The sequence below is a fragment of the Babjeviella inositovora genome, assembly GCF_001661335.1.
Source record: "Babjeviella inositovora NRRL Y-12698 unplaced genomic scaffold BABINscaffold_18, whole genome shotgun sequence".
NCBI classification, from domain to species: Eukaryota; Fungi; Ascomycota; class Pichiomycetes; order Serinales; genus Babjeviella; species Babjeviella inositovora.
Window position 1 is genome coordinate 103,547 of NW_017566855.1, and position 16,463 is coordinate 120,009.

The 16,463-nt window shown below is 45.1% G+C and overlaps 6 protein-coding genes across 6 annotated transcripts; 4 read left to right on the forward strand and 2 right to left on the reverse strand.

The window, feature by feature from the left end:
- Positions 1-55: 55 nt before the first annotated feature.
- Positions 56-5,065, reverse strand: MON2 (Mon2p). Its single transcript, XM_019130119.1, has one exon. It carries the CDS (start codon positions 5,058-5,060, stop codon positions 135-137), a length of 4,926 nt encoding a protein of 1,641 aa, XP_018982412.1. The 5' UTR covers positions 5,061-5,065; the 3' UTR covers positions 56-134.
- Positions 5,066-5,275: 210 nt separating this feature from the next.
- BABINDRAFT_163820 (uncharacterized protein) lies at positions 5,276-6,915 on the forward strand. The gene has a single exon (XM_019130120.1). It carries the CDS (start codon positions 5,312-5,314, stop codon positions 6,569-6,571), a length of 1,260 nt encoding a protein of 419 aa, XP_018982413.1. The 5' UTR covers positions 5,276-5,311; the 3' UTR covers positions 6,572-6,915.
- A 371-nt stretch (positions 6,916-7,286) lies between these two features.
- On the forward strand, positions 7,287-7,751 carry BABINDRAFT_104713 (uncharacterized protein). The gene has a single exon (XM_019126750.1). It carries the CDS (start codon positions 7,370-7,372, stop codon positions 7,628-7,630), a length of 261 nt encoding a protein of 86 aa, XP_018982414.1. The 5' UTR covers positions 7,287-7,369; the 3' UTR covers positions 7,631-7,751.
- An 866-nt stretch (positions 7,752-8,617) lies between these two features.
- CHS3 (chitin synthase) lies at positions 8,618-12,891 on the forward strand (the record flags this gene model as incomplete). The annotated part of the gene is made up of 3 exons (XM_019130929.1): positions 8,618-8,643; positions 9,309-9,735; positions 9,886-12,891. The coding sequence occupies 3 exons, from the start codon at positions 8,618-8,620 to the stop codon at positions 12,889-12,891; spliced, it is 3,459 nt and encodes a 1,152-aa protein (XP_018982415.1).
- Positions 12,892-13,143: 252 nt separating this feature from the next.
- Positions 13,144-13,584, reverse strand: BABINDRAFT_10451 (succinate dehydrogenase assembly factor; the record flags this gene model as incomplete). The annotated part of the gene is made up of 1 exon (XM_019126745.1): positions 13,144-13,584. One exon carries the CDS (start codon positions 13,582-13,584, stop codon positions 13,144-13,146), a length of 441 nt encoding a protein of 146 aa, XP_018982416.1.
- A 222-nt stretch (positions 13,585-13,806) lies between these two features.
- NUF2 (kinetochore-associated Ndc80 complex subunit) lies at positions 13,807-15,447 on the forward strand. Its single transcript, XM_019130121.1, has one exon. It carries the CDS (start codon positions 13,886-13,888, stop codon positions 15,293-15,295), a length of 1,410 nt encoding a protein of 469 aa, XP_018982417.1. The 5' UTR covers positions 13,807-13,885; the 3' UTR covers positions 15,296-15,447.
- The last annotated feature ends 1,016 nt before the right edge of the window (positions 15,448-16,463 follow it).

Consider the following 16,463-nt stretch of genomic DNA (forward strand, 5'->3'; position numbering starts at 1 on the left):
GTTTATGGCACATATACGAACCACTCTTTTTTTTTTTATTTCGCGTTGTTGAGCCCAATTATTCTCTCGAAGTACAAGCCCTTACATGACAAAGTACCAAAACATAACTATAAAATTGTGAATGCAAAACCCATCTATATAATCTCTTTGAACAAACCCTCCAACTCCTTTAAGCCCCCAGGGATTCTTCCAGCATATGGCAAGCACTTGAGTAAAATAGGAGAAAGAACCATAAAGTCTTTAGCCACCCGGCTGTTGCGTGGAGAAGTTTGCAATACAACCTTCAAACCGTGTAAGATGCTCAAAAATTCAACTTGCTGGATCTTGGGTAAAGGCAAGCGGTTCAGCAATAACTCATCCGACACAAACCTTCTCAACGCAAAGCCAGCGCGGTTGAAAAAGTAAGGAAGAGAAATGTTTGCAACCTTAGAAATATCGTCAGTGCCTGATGTAAAGTTGGTCAAATCTTCCAAACATGCACGTCTCAAAGCTATATTTGGAAAAAGCTTTAACGGACTGGTCGATCCGTAATTGTTCTCAAAATCAAAGGTCACTAGCGTATGGGTGTTCCCCTCTATCAGAGTCGTCTCTGAACCGTATATCTGTGACTCAACCTCGTTCATGGAATAAAAGAAGGACGTCTCCCAAATCAGATGAACCACGTTGGTCAATGACTCATCCGGGATCGACTGGAGCTCGGAGTTTATGATGACAAGGTTGCGGAGCTGCGTGTAGCTCTCGATAATGAACTCATCGTTGCTGGAACCTTCTCCGGGTGCACTAACGCACAACATAAGGGTCTCCATGATGATGGTCCATAGCTCATGTTTCAAGTCCAATGGGATGGAGTTTACGGTATCATCCTCTCGGAATGTACTCACAATTTTGGCCGACAATTCGATAACCATAGTAACACACTCCTCCCACAAGTCATTGTCTGTCAGAGCACCCTTCGCTTGAATTCTTGCTGGTTCAATTAACAGCTTGAACAATTTACTGACGCATCCGTCAAGCACTAAAGTCTTCATTGGGAGATCCTTTGAGAGCTGCTCCTTCAACATATTCACACTCTGGTGGCTAATGGCTGCAAAAGTAGGGATTCGATTGAATGACGACGCTTTATCGCCTAATTTCTTGACGATACGAGCACGTGTAGATAAAGGAAGAACAATTAAAGTCCCTAGCTGTTGGATCACAAGCGACTGGGCAATTACATCATCCGAGACTAACAATCGAATATTGGCCATCACTAAAGATTGCAACTCCGTGCAGCGGGTAGAGTCTGACACCATATCTGGAAGTATTGGGTAGCGGGCGCACGAGTTAAAAACACCAAGGACGTTCCCAATCTCTTCAGCCGTCAAATAAGCCTCGCTAATTTCGTGAAGTGGGGCAAAAGACTTCATGAAGGCCACCAAAAGTACCTGGTAGGACTTGTTCAGAATGTTGTTGTATGACACAGAAAACTGGGACCAAAATTGGAAGAATCTCTTCTCCAAACCAGATGTTTCCGGGTGAGGTGTGACGCCGAAACATTCGAGGATCTTGTTGAAACCATCAAAGATGACAATGTTTGACTCGATCCAGTTGGTCAGCACGAGTTTCTCCAAATAGTCGAGTAAACCTCCCCAGTACTCAAGGTAAACTCCTTCTTGCACAAATACAGACAGATAAACCGTCAACATAGAGATATACCCCTGCAAAACCAAATCCAAACTTTCGAGCTGCTCGGGTTTAGGGGGACTCTTCAAGGCTTCTATCTGGATCTCCAGCTGAAAAATCCTCGGCAATACCGTATCATAGATCACTTTCCACGAGGGGAAGTACTTTCCGTGGGAATCAATAATTCTGAAAAACGTTTGAATCGAACCATTCCTGACCTGGGATCGGTTGTCAACAGAAATTTGTGCCAAAATGTAAAGTAGATACACCCAGAGCGCGCTGTATAGAGTGTTCGGGTTGTCGGAATTTGTAACAACATCAGTCAAGTCCTTGTCCTTTTTGATTGCCTCCTCTAGTTTCTTTCTCAACTCGACGGTGGAATAGCTTTTCAGCTTGGTGACCACGCCTCTCAAGTAGTCACTGATGGACCAGAAGTAGCTGATGGAGCTGAATGAGATATTCAACTCAAATTGCTGTTCGCTAAAGTTGTATAAGCAATCAATCAAGATTTTCACCTGGTACGAGGAAAGCGAGAATAAAAACTCATCCATTATCAATTTCATGGTGTCAAAAGCGGAGACAATAAGCAAACGAATCTTTTCCTTGAGCGTTGCATCGGCGATTGCATCGTCTTCAGAAAATCGACTAAACTTGAACGGGGAATTCAAGATCTTGAATACGACATCCCAAGAATTCTTGTAAAAGATCCCATGTCTATCTAACAAGCTCTGAAGGGTGTTCAACACGTTCAAAATAATCTCAACCTCAGTATTCAAAACCAACAACTCCTCGGGAATATCCATCGCTAATAATTGCTCGATAAAGCCCATTAGTGGCGTCAAGCTCTTGCGTTCGGTCTCAGCAATCACGTTTGGACCATCCCCGTCGTTGGAATGATCAACCGTGAACCCCTCTTCGGTAATATGGTTCAAAACAGCGTCAAAGCTGTTGACAACAAGAATTCTGATGTCATCAGACAACCTTCTATCGGTACCCAATTTAATGAAGTAGTTCACAATAAAGTTCCAGTTCTTGTCGCTTTCAATCAAAAACTTTTTCGACTCGGAAATATCCCTCAATTGGTTGATGTAGTACTTGCGGTTGTACACGCAAGGATCAAGCCGCCCATCACTAAATGGGTTCTTACCCGTAGTATCATCCGTTGGACTGGAAAAGCGGCCGCTCTGAAGCACCACATCGGAGAGTTCACAGATTGCCTTGGCCAAATCGAAGAAAGCAACGTTGTCGTACTCTCTGAAGCTGTCATGTAAGAGCGAAACGATTTTCTGCATAGCCATGATTTCAGTCTTGTTCAATTTGGGAGGGGGAGGTAAGGCATTGTTTGAGCTGGTTAATTCTCCTTTAGCAAACGAGGGCGACGCGTCATCTGTGCTGATACCCTGAATGTAATAGTCGGTCCATTGCAATGTGATTAAGATGGTCTTCCACTGACTCTGCAACTTTGGCCCCAAGGAAATTGCCAAGTTTACAAGCGCTTTGAAGCATGTGACGTTTCTTGTATGCAATTCACGACTATGGTAGTACGGGACATGCAAATCGTGTGTAAGATAGGTATTGGCAATGGTGGATGAGATGGTACCCACAATAGAGGAAATGGAATAGCCACTATCAGTCGGGCCACCTTCCGCTATCTCGTTATTGATTGTAGCTTTCGCAAGAAGCTCCAAGAGGCTATTGCGGGGAGACTCGAGGTCAAGCAATCCGGATGAATGACAAAGCTTTTGCATACTACGTACAAGTGAACGGAACAAGACATTATCCAAAGTGGAGTACATGAACACCAGGTACATGGAGATGACTTTCTCGTGATTGTGTTTCAACAAATGACTAACACATGTGACGTCCAACCGCAACTTCTCGTCCAGGGTGGCCTGAGAGAAATCAAACACAAGCGAGTGGCCTGCTTTCGGATATCTGGCAGATAGTTCGTGGACGTGGTTCATAGTTCCCTCCAGAAACGCATTCAAGGAGACTAAAATTAAATACAAAGCGTACGTCGGCGGAGTCGTCGGCGGAGGGTCTGACTTGTCCAATAAATCCAAGTAAGCAACCTTGACAGTGGAGGCCTGTATGGAAATTCCCGCATCTGTGCCGTGGTTAGTCCCTTGCGCGCCGTTTGGTCTGATAGTCTTCCCCAGAGTATTTGGACCAGTTTCATCGAAAGCATCAGAAGAGGGTTGCAAAACAGTCCTCACGTGAAGTAATTCTCGGTGGGAATGGACGTAGGTGTCAACAGCCGAGAAATAATCACTCCAGATTTTCTTTGGTAAGGTAATCCCTTCACCAGCATCGGCTTCGTGCGTCTTATTGTCGTACTTCTCGAAAATCCCTTTGATAAAGTCAAAGTTGAGCATGATTCCGTGAAACACCTCAAGCGATAAAATTTTTTTCCACTCGGGAGACGCGGACTCCTTGGTCAAGGCAAACACCAATAGCGACAACACAATCTCACACTCAACGGTAAGAAGCGTTAGTAAGGTCTTGAGGAGAAGAAGGAGCACCCTGGAGATCCGTACCACCACACCGAAGTTCTTGCTACTGGAAAACACACGCAACAAAAGCGGAACGATCTCAATGCGTAACACGTGCGCCAACTCTTTGTGTTTTAAAAACAACTGCGACTGGTTGATCAAAATGTTCTCGATAAGCTCGAAACGGAAATTTTCTGACGCCTGAATCGGAAACTGCAAGAAGACTGGCTTCCTAGTCTTGTCCAGTAAGTGTACCAAGTCTAGAAGCACTCGGTATGCGTCGTACGCCTTTGGTCCCACCGAAATCGACTCATCGCTGTCAAACTGCACGGCATAACACTTTTCGCTCTCACTGATAGAGGTATCCTCGAGCTTCACCTTCTCGAATACCATAATCACCAATTGCAGGAAGGTGGCGCCTGCGGTGCTCGCAACCACGGGCACCTTATTGCTGCTCTGCAAGATTGCGCATAGCTGCAATATTTTGGCAACCAACTGGTCTTTAATCTCATTGCTGTAGTTCTGGAAGAGAGACGGCAAGCTCTGCAAAATCTTTAACTGGATTTCAATGGCCAAATGGGTAGCCTCGATAAGCGCGTCTAGCACCTCTCCCAAACGTTCTACAGGCAAGCCCTTCGCGGATACCAAGCGGTTAAGACATTGCACGGCAATGGCGCTGTACTTTGTGTTTCGTGTGTGGCAAGATGCAACGAACGGGGTGATAAATTCGGCAGAATGCGCCACCGCCGTGGCCAAAAATTCGGCCTCTGCTTGCGGAGTACTCCCATGATATGTTTTGAGCAACGATAGTGACTTTTCTGACGCCTGTTTAATTTCGGGGTTCCGTCGGCGCGACTCCGATATCAAGTTCGTCAATTCTGACGTCAATTGGTTGATCGTAGTCATGTCTAGTTGGCGGGAGGCAGAAACCTTCAACCACTGATAAGAACAGCAGTCTTATGTGCGTGTAACGTTAACCCTAGCCCAAGTGGGCCCGGTAGATGCACGAACTATCTGCATTAAACCGGTACGCGCACGCCCTCAGCCAACCGCTCCGTAATCCGAAAAAGAGCCAGTCGCTATATATAAGCACTGGTTAGAGAGACGCCCATATAGAGCACACGCCCGTAGCTATTCTTATCTGTACATATTCTGGCATGCTCTACAAATCCATATTTAGCTCAAAGCTCCTACTAGCCTTCAGGGCTGGTGCCACCAGGCGATGCCAGTCCACGTTGCCCAAATGTCCCCACGACACCAGCAAGATCAGTGAGCAGGACTTCTACAACGAACTCACCCTATCCGGCGGCTACGGTAAACCCTTATTTATGAGTTACGTCACCGAATCCAATCCTTACGAGCATCCACTTGAACCATCTGCAAATCCCCGGCCCACAGAAATGCCTGAAGAGCTCGACTTGTGCGATTTAAAGCACTTGGACTACTACCCGCCAGGGTCCTACGTGAAGGATGTGTTGGACCAGTTGCCACCGCTACCCGGATTTTTCAATAACAAACGCATCACCCCTTGGGAAATAGCCCCCTGTTTGGATATTTGGCCCCAGCACCAGGCCTTTGAGGCTATCCCACGCCAGGTGACATATCGGTTGATCTATGGCTCTACTATCATTGAAACAGATAAACCCGAACTTGCCTTCTTAAACATGGTTGACCGGGCCTCCAAGAAAGTTACTCAGAGACCCAGCACGGATGAGGACTCGTTGGCATTGGTGGAGGTGATGAACATCAAGCAATACCTTGAGGGCCTCATCCGGAAATCGGGCAACTTGCTCTTTGTGGCGCCGGCCTCTGCTATAAAGTTGCCCAAGTCCAGATTTTATTTGAAGAAGACCTATATTGACCAGAAAATGATGGAACGTACGTTGAAGTACGCCATCATGAAGCATCTTCTGGAGCATATGAAGATGATCGACGTCTTCATGAAGGGCACCGCCGAAAGTATCCGTGCCGAAACTCGTAAGAGAGTGAGCACCTCCGTGGATAGGTTATTGCTCCAGGGCTTTGGCCAAGTTACCCGCAAGATGCACTGTTATAATACCAACGAGGTGTTGCACAAGGAAGAGCCGCACTGCATCATCATCAGAAAGCTGATTAAGAAGGCCAGTGTGCCCGGAGCTGATGCTGGCTCCGTGTCTGAGTCGTCGCCACCTTGCAGTGTGGGCACTCTTGTCTGGAACAGCAGATCAGCGTACTCCAGCTACTGTAAGTTGAAGAAAGCCACTGTTGTCACCAATCCAAGGTCATATGCCCGCCACATGCACCGTTACGAGCGGCGAGTCTACGAGGGAAAGGAGAAATCTCCAAGTGCCATCAAACAGTACAGTTTCAAGTTGAGCGCGAGGCAGTTTATGAGATTGAGTATCGTGGAGGGGGGTAGTGTCCAATACAGACATTGAAGAGACAAAATTCCGACAGACTGGGGTCCCCACGGGGAACTATAAAACGTATATGCATCTATATAAAACAGGTTACAAGACGCGGTATTTCGGGAATTGGGTAAATGAAGTACTCAGAGGATTGCTCCAAAAATGAAGGGTAACTATAAGAGTAGGCTTGTGTCGTGTTATTACACACTCTACGGGGGAGTTACGGAGTTTGGAAAACCCTTTTCAACTCTGCAGCAAGGAAGCTTTAACCTAAAAACACTCTCCGGTCAAGCCATATATAAGCTTCTTGCTGGTTATGGCTAGAACAAAGTAGTCGATGAAATTTCTGCCCAATGGACGCACCCCTTATTCCTGTACAACCCCCTGACACGCGCATTTATTCTGTATCTGGTCCCTGGACACAATTCCCGTCTGTAGGCTGTCGCTTAGCTTTCTGCTTTACACTATTGTTAGGCGAAAAACCTTATATGACATATATGCGGCACATGCACGGTACATTTGTGACGGATGAGGAAACGGCTCAAGAGCGCCGACAACGGCAATCCGAAAAGGAGTTCTCTCGCGACTTTTTTGTCGAAATATTCGCCCTTACCAGTCTAGTGAAATGGAGCCATAATGGATCGTTTGGGCAGTGCTTCTAATATATCTAGGTGGAACTCCTCAGATAGGGGTACTTTACATACAGTATGATTGCGCAACAGTACCAAGAATAGGAAGGGATGTATATTTCAGTGCAGGGGTGATATACATAGTACTAGGGTATGGTGCTATTGTGTGCCTTAACGTTTGAGCTTCATAATGTGGTAAATGGAAGTTATAACCCCTTACGGATACTCAGCTCGTCTAGCTCACTCGCATTGGTACAGCATCGATGAAACACCGCTAAAAATAGCACGGCCCACTTCCTGCTTGAAGATTACGATTAGCCTCCTAGGGGTCAATTTCTGGCTCCTTACGCCCCAAGGTGGAAAGGTGATGTATGACACAGGCTTGGCACGTTGGTCCTCTGGCGTGAACTCACTTTTAGTTTCCCCTTTATGCACGGCATCGCGTGCTGTTGCACAATAGTCTGAAAATCCTCACAACTAATGTATGGTAATTACGTAGTTATATAGGGTGGTAAATTGTCTAGAGAGCGTTGCAAAGATCAGTGCATATGCATACCACAACCACTCTCCAGGCAGTTATGGTTTGAATAAAATATATTCCATTGGCGCCATATATAAGGCATACAAATCCAGTGACTTCTCCATTCACTCTCGGGAATTAATTTCTTGACCCCTCTCCGAAACTTTCCAGTCGCCTCTTGATGACCGTCACACATACCCTGAAGGATGCCTGCCCTCCAATCACCTGGAGATTGAAGAAACACAAGGAACGATATGCTAAGTACCACGAGACTCTATCATGTCATGGTTCCGGGTCTATATCCCCAGATATTCACCCATATGATTCTATTCTTCGAATACTTGATAGGAGGGATAACATTAGTGACTCTGGTGTCTCTATTGATTCCAGTGACACACCAACTACTGTGCTCTCCCTAACCACCAACACCCCGATGAAGTATCAAGTTATCTCATTGTGATCCTAAGTCTTAGTTCCTTTCAGCGGCCTTTCAACTGCGACATCTTTTCTATACTATCTTATTTTCATCCAAAGTTGATCGCCGCGGTATGGTGAGTTATCCCAGAACCGTGGGAAATTGTATGTAGTATTGAATTTTAGTTGGCTACCACCACTTCATCGCAACGATACTTATTTTCCTGTTTCTGAACTACTGAAGACTGTGATTTCTAAACCTTTGCGTAATGGGCATCTTCGCGTTTCCCTTCCAGGACAAGTGAATGGTGGATAGCCCCGGTGGCTTCCCAAGATGTGCAAAACGGATGATATCCTATTCAATTCCAAACTAGTATCTGAATAAATTAACCGAAATTTGCAGCTTTTTTTTTCTATTTACTGGTCACGAGGACAATTTTCCAGTGTTGGGTGTCAGTGTTGCAAGCAAGGCCCTTTTCGTATCCAACGCCCCTCTTCTTACTTTCTTTCGAAATGCCAGATTTCAGATGCAACTTGACGTTGGCTCTTTCTATTAGTAGATAATTATATTCTTTGCATAACCAGTTTGAAACCTCTGGGTAGCTTCCGGTCGGAACGCTTTGTGAACTCTGCTCTTTAATAGATCTGACGCTCCTAACGTAGGTTTCATAACCATGCATGTCACCATGGTGGCGAAGTCCTCCTACGCAACACTTTTCTAACCGCAGGGGGGCAGTGGGTTTGCGTTGAACGCGATATCCTGCATGTACTCTCATTTCAGAACTGATCCAGTATCAAAACAGAGAGATCCCAGCGGGAAAGAGCGTAAACACAGCAGCTCGAAAAAGAAATAGCACGGCAGTAAAAAATTTCAGACCAAGTATACAGCAACTCGAGTTCTGATCGCTGCATAACGACTATTTTTACGCACAATACAAATTCCAGTAAACATTTTTCTATACCCCAATAAGCTCTTCACTCTTCGGCTCAATTTTCTGGCTTATCAAAAGAGATTGATTCGCTAAGTGTTTGTTTATTATCATCTGCCTCTTCGCTGTCATTCGAAGAATTTCCTGTACCTCCATTCATTGTTGATTGAAGCACATACCAATAGAATCCAGCCATTTGCCCGTGAATCAGTACGTATATTTCATAGTGATTGATGCTCCTGTCTGTTCCATGCACTAACCCATTTAGTGAACAGAGCCAGCTCCTCCTCTCAGGCCTACAGATCGTTCGATCACGAGGGTAACCACCCCTACAGAAAAAAGTCTCTCGTGAGACCAGAGAGATCACGTATTGACCCTAACCACCCCAACTTCCACTATAGCAAAAAGGTTCATGACCCATCCTCCAACATCAAGGTTCAGGCTTCGGGCATGGATGCCAACGCAGGCACCGAGTTTGACATAAACCAAAGAACCGCCAACGGCCCCAGAATCTCCCGCACCTCGGAAGGGGACTATGAGTCGAACGAAATCCCGTTGCGCGATATGCACACCAACCCTTACGGTAACGTTGAAAACTTGGTCGAGGATGAATACATTCATGCCTCAGGATCAGAGTTGAAGGGTGGTACGGAGGTGTACGGGCTAAATGACGAAATCGACTACAGCCCAAGAAAACAGGACGTCATTATGCAAGCCCCAGTCCAGTCAGACTTTAATGCGGGTGGTTCTGGTGGTGCTTACATTAACATCCCAAATGATCCAACCGCGGCCGCCATTGGGTCCTCTGCTACCGGTATCACTGGTGACGACAAAGCCCCGGAAGGGAAACAGTTAACCATTTGGCCCGTCTACTGTTACATCATCACGTTCTGGGCGCCAGGCCCGCTCTTGAGCCTATTTGGCATCAAAGGTAAGGAGGCGCAGTTTGCCTGGAGAGAAAAGATGGGTCTTGTGTCCATTATTCTCTGTACTGCTGCCATCATTGCCTTCTTGACCTTCGGTTTCACCAGAACTGTATGCCAAGACACCACTCCTCGTGTGAGAAACAACGAAATTGACAGCGGTTTCTTGATCATCAACGGCCGTACCTTTGATTTGACCAGCTCCCAGCATCCAGCAGCTGCCGGTATCAGTAACGGTGCCAATGTATTGTACCCACCTGTCAATGCCGGTGGGATGGATGCGTCGTTCTTGTTTCAGAACGTAAACGGTAACTGTAAGGGACTCATCGTCCCAAGAGACAACTGTACCATCCCATTCGACGGTGAAGAATTGGCATGGTACATGCCTTGCAGGTTGTTTTCTCAAGACGGCACCACCGAGGCTAACTTCACCACCGAGTACTATGATGGGTACGCCTGCCACACTAGTGCGTTTGCCAGAGAAGCCTATTACGGTTTGGAGGTGAGTGCGGATGTATACTTCAGTTGGCATGACCTCAAAAACACCTCCAGAAACTTGGTGGTGTACTCCGGTAATGTCTTGGACCTCGATTTGATTGACTGGATCCAATACACCGACTTGGAATACCCACCCTTGTTCGACAGCTTGAGAAACGACCCTAACATGAAGGGCCACGACATCTCTATGCTCTTGACCAACAATGCCGAACGCAAAGCTGCCCGTTGCTTGACTGAAATCATCAAGGTCGGCTCTGTCGATTCCGACACTATCGGCTGTATCTCGTCCAAGGTTGTGTTGTACATTTCTCTTGTATTCATTTTGTCTGTCATTGTTACGAAGTTCATTGTTGCTTGTTATTTCAAGTGGCTTGTTGCTCCAAAGCAGGGTGCTGATCAGGTTGACATGAAAACCATGAACAAGCATCAAAACGCTATCGAGGACTGGTCTAACAACATGAATTCTTCCGGCCCGGTCCGCCCTGTACCTGTGCAAGCCAGAGCTGCTTACAAGAATAAGGAAGCCAATAGAAAGAGCGTCTTTAAAAGAGGTTCTAAGTTGTCTTTGGGTATCAACAGAGAGTTCGAGAACATATACGATGACTCCGTCATGAACGCCAATACCAAGTACACCACCATGTCCACCCAAGCTGCCGCCTCTGTCGGGAACCAGAAACTGAGAAACATGAAGTCATACATGGAAGGGTCCAGGACTGATCTTGTGTCACTTCGTCCAAACTCTATTTTGAACCCGTTCGATTCCCAGACGTTGGACCTTATGGACGACTACACCGTTGGTGGGTTGTCTCCGGACTTGATCCATCCAGATATCGTGGCCCAACCACCAGCCGAGTATGAACCGTATGGTTACCCATTGGCCCACACCATTTGTTTTGTCACTTGTTACTCTGAGGATGAGGCCAGTATGCGTGTCACTTTGGACTCCTTGGCTACAACCGATTACCCAAACTCCCACAAGTTGCTTTTGGTCGTCTGCGATGGCTTGATCAAGGGTTCCGGTAATGACAAGACCACCCCAGAAATCGCTTTGGAGATGATGACTGATTTGCTTATTCCCGAGGACAGGGTGGAAGCTCACTCCTATGTCGCCGTTGCCAGTGGTGCCAAACGTCACAACATGGCGAAGGTCTACACCGGTTTCTACAAGTACGACGATACTACTGTACCAATTGAAAAGCAGCAGAGAATTCCTATGGTTACCATCGTCAAGTGTGGTACTCCATCCGAAGCCACTGGTTCCAAACCAGGTAACAGAGGTAAACGTGATTCCCAGATCATTATGATGTCCTTTTTCCAGCATGTTATGTTTGACGAAAGAATGACCAGGTTGGAATTTGAAATGTTCCAGAATATTTGGCGTATTACAGGGTTGATGGCTGACATGTACGAGATTGTTCTCATGGTTGACGCGGATACGAAGGTATTCCCAGATTCGTTGACTCACATGGTTGCCGAGATGGTGAAGAAGCCGGACATTATGGGTCTCTGTGGTGAGACCAAGATTGCCAACAAGGCCCAGTCTTGGGTCACAGCTATCCAGGTCTTTGAGTACTTTATTTCCCATCACCAAGCCAAGGCCTTCGAGTCTGTTTTTGGCAGTGTTACTTGTTTACCAGGCTGTTTCTGTATGTACCGTATCAAGGCACCAAAGGGTAATGACGGCTACTGGGTTCCGATATTGGCCAATCCAGATATCGTCGAAAGATACTACGATAACGATGTGTCCACCTTGCACAGAAAGAACTTGTTGTTATTGGGTGAGGATCGTTTCTTGTCTTCTTTGATGTTGAGAACCTTCCCGAAGAGAAAACAGGTGTTCGTCCCGAAGGCTGCTTGTAAAACCATTGTTCCGGACACTTTCAGTGTGTTGTTATCCCAACGTCGTCGTTGGATTAATTCCACTGTCCATAACTTGATGGAATTGGTGTTAGTCAATGACTTATGTGGCACTTTCTGTTTCTCTATGCAGTTTGTTATTGGTATCGAATTGGTCGGTACCTTGGTTTTGCCAGCTGCTATTGCCTTCACTTTATATGTTATTGTTGTTGCTATCGTTTCCAAGCCAACTCCAATCTTGTCATTGGTTCTTTTGGGTATTATTTTTGGTTTGCCGGGTGTCTTGATTGTGGTTACCGCATCGAGATTCTCCTACATCGGTTGGATGGTTATCTACATTTTGGCCTTGCCAATTTGGAATTTCGTCTTGCCGTCTTATTCCTTCTGGAAGTTTGACGATTTCAGTTGGGGTGAAACCAGGACAATCGTTGGTGATGACGAAGGTGGCCACGGTGATGCTATTGGTAAGTTCGATCACTCCAAGATTTTCATGAAGAGATGGAGAGAGTGGGAGAGAGTCAGAAAGAACAACGAGCATATATCCATGCCAGCAGCTACCTGGGATCCAGCCCACAGTTAATCACGCTGTCTTCGAGAGATCCTTGATCCCTTGGGTTTCGTTGTAACGCGACCTTCCTTTTTTTTCGTCGTTGCTTGAACCATCGGTTTTGCAATCCTCTATGTGAGCTAAACCGCATACATATTTATTTTATATTTATTATTGTGCCATACTTCAAGGGCTTGTAGTTTACACCCTTTCACAGGCGAATAGTATAAAGCGTATCGTAAAAAGCCGTCAAAATTTAAGTACAAGAGGGGTATGGTTCCTAAGCTAGTTTTTGATGTCATGCAACTCAGGCATTCTCAAGAGTCTCTTCTCCTTGTTTTCGCTCATAACTTGCAACTTCATCATGAGTGCACTTTCCTGCCACTTTTGAGGCATCGGGTTCACAGTGTAATTCTTGGTGGCCCAGTAGTAGATATCCCAATCAGCTTCGTCCATTAACTGGTCGAATTCTACCATTTCCTCCATAGACATGGACGGTAAGTACAACTTGGCAAACTGAGACAACAAGAGATCGGTTTCTAAAATGCCCCTCTTTCTGGATTGGTAGACCAATCTGGCTCTCTTGGTTTCCAACGGTTCGTTTGGTCTGGGGATTGGCTCAATCCTCATCTTAAGCTCAAGCGGCTTAGGGGCTTTGGCATTCAAAGCCTTTGCGACAGAGGTGAAATGTCTGGTGAACCTAACGGTTCTTAATGAAGCCAACATGTGTGATAGTGTAGTGAATATCTGGTTGATTAATGCTTCACTTGGAGTCTGTTTTTTAGTGCAGCTCTCTAAATTTTCATCCGCGCTCTCCAGGTTTGAAACCGGGGCAAGGTCGTGTGTGGTGTAGGGAAGCCGAACACGATATTCTGTGTGAGGTACTGCTTACTTAGACGCGTGGAGAATATTCGAGCAAAGTAAACAAACCAGATGATCAGATCACGAGGCAATTTAATTTCTCTCAACCATAGTTAATCTTTCGCACACTATATTCTCTTTTCCAATCCACACACCTAAACCAGCGATGTCACGTCTGAGCTCCGTCTATAGGGTCCGCAATCCGCCGTCATCAGTGCGCCGCCAAACCGGCCAAAAAGAAGATACAGTGATCCCAAGGCTCGACTTATCCGAAATAACGCTGTGCTTGCAGAGCTTGGAATTTGTTGCTAGCGAGGAACTATTGCTGAGACCCACTGCGCAATACGTGAGAACCTTGTATGATCAAGTTATCGATCTCTTCATGGGGATTTCGCCCGAAGCGTTTAACAGGAAAGTAAGAGAATTGCAGCAGAGTGACCCGGGACCAGATGACATTGAGTTTGTTGACGAATCAGTGGAGAGCTTTAACCTTATTTTGTTGCAGAAGATCATGTTTCAGTTCTTGAGTAACTGCGGGTTCCACGATTTCAATGTTTTAGACCTTGTCCATCCCGATCCTCAGCGGCTTCAGAGGATTACAAGTGCAGTGGTGAATTTCGCCAGGTTTAGGGAAGAACACATACTAGACTGTGAGCCGTTTTTGACCGTAAGCGAGGAAAATTTGGAGAGGTTTAGACGAGCGCAAGAGGAAAATGTGGAGATTGTGAACAAAATCAACGAGTTGGAAGGAAAGCTCCAGCCGTCAAAATCCAAAACCACCTCCATCGACAAAATCAACGAATATAATTCCCGTATTGAGAATGAATTGAAAAAGTTGAAAAAAGTCCAGGAGATGTTGACCATGGAGCATGCAAACTATAAGAATGAAAAGATCAATTTGCTCAAAAAATTGGAGGACCACAACTACCTTATGATCGAAGCGAAGAAGAACTTGGACAAGATCAAGGGTTACTTATTAGAGAGGCCTGAAGTGCTCATCAAAATCAATGAGGATCTTCAAAACAAATTGGACTCGGATTCTTCTCAGTTGGCTATCTTGGAAAACAGGTTGAGAGATTATTCGGCAACGATCGAGTCTTTCCAGATAGTTGAACAAGACTTGAGGAATCTCTTCAAAATCTTGGAAGAGATTTTAAATGATTTGAACAAAGAGGAGCTAAACTTGAATAAGTTGAATAAGTTCCAGGAGCTCCACGACCTGCAATCGATAAGCCTATCAAACTTGAACCGGAAATTGCAACAGATTACCAGACAGTTGACCATCAATGAAGATAAGATACAAAGAACCAAGAAGCAAGCTGAGGAGAAGAGAGCCAGTTTCCAAAGCAAGATGGAGGAATTACACTCTAAGTACGCCACATTGGTGACGGAAAGGGACTTGAATGATCAAGACTTGGAGAAAAAGAAGCAATATATCCTTAATTTGGAACACAGAATGAATGAACTACAGAAAAACTACAATACGGAGTTGAAAGAAACCAACTTGGAGATTGAACGTTTGAACAACCATTTAAAGTTGTATCTAAGTGAGATGGAAAAGAAGGTGAAGAACTAGGTTATCTGGTCTGTCTGAGGTTTATATGGGTATAATTGTTAACTTGTTTCATGCTTAGGGGTATTGATGGTTATTAGAGCTGAAGAGTAAAATATATGCAATCAAAACTCCAAACTGCGGGTAATCCGCCTGATATCGAGAATGTAAATTTAGAACGGCAAGTGGTATACAAGCTGGAAGCTACAAGAAAATTAAAGATCAAAAATGTATTGAACGGTTATGTAAGAGCTATATTTGAGTTAATATCGAGTCACAAAATCATTTTGGAGTTGAGATCTGCTAATATTGACTTAATTGAAAGGTTCAGAAATTTGGGTATACTTGGTCTTCAACACGGAGAGTACAAAAGTTTTCCGCTCAGACTGGTGCACAGCGTTTTTATCGTCATATTCAAGTCAAAGATTGATTGCTGCCTGTTCGTAAGATGAGAAAAAAACGTACCATTAACGTAGTTCAGTAAATTTTATCCCTAATTTGTGTGTTTTCGAGTAGAGAACTTGTTAATGTTAATAACGAATGTGCCGGTTAGTGTATTGTACGGGACGCACTGACCTTTATATAGTTTTTCACCTTGAAAATTTTTGGGCGATCGGGTATGTTACCCGGAGGCTGCATACAACAAGCCCTAAGATTAACGTGAGGTGTTTTGTATGTGTCCGGTATATTAGTCTCTTAACAGGATGTTCAGCTTCCAAAAGCCCATTAAATGGACGAGGAAGACTTGACATGGTGATAATGGTTGTATACAACGATCAAAATTGCTATAGAGTATCAAATTAAACTAATTTCAACGAATTAATTCAAATGATTCGAAGGGCCGAATGGAGGCTGGAGGCGCCTTAATTTAAGTTTAATCGTAGCACATCTACCCCAAGTCTAGCATCCATATAGTCGTCATTCACCGAAGACGATATCCTTATATTGAAAAGAAAAGGTTTACAAGTTAAAGGCTTGATGACTTGGGAATTGGGGGTAGCAAATTCAGTGTGGATAACGGTGGCCTGCGTAAAAATCAATATCTGAGCTTTCTCCCTATAAGGCTTGTCCCTGCTATACTCAAACCCTCGAGCTCAATTCTAGCTGAGATAAACATACCTATGTCAAGTATCAACACCCCTCCTAAGCCATGTATTGTTTTGCCCATCTGATAGTACTTCTAGATCCTTTC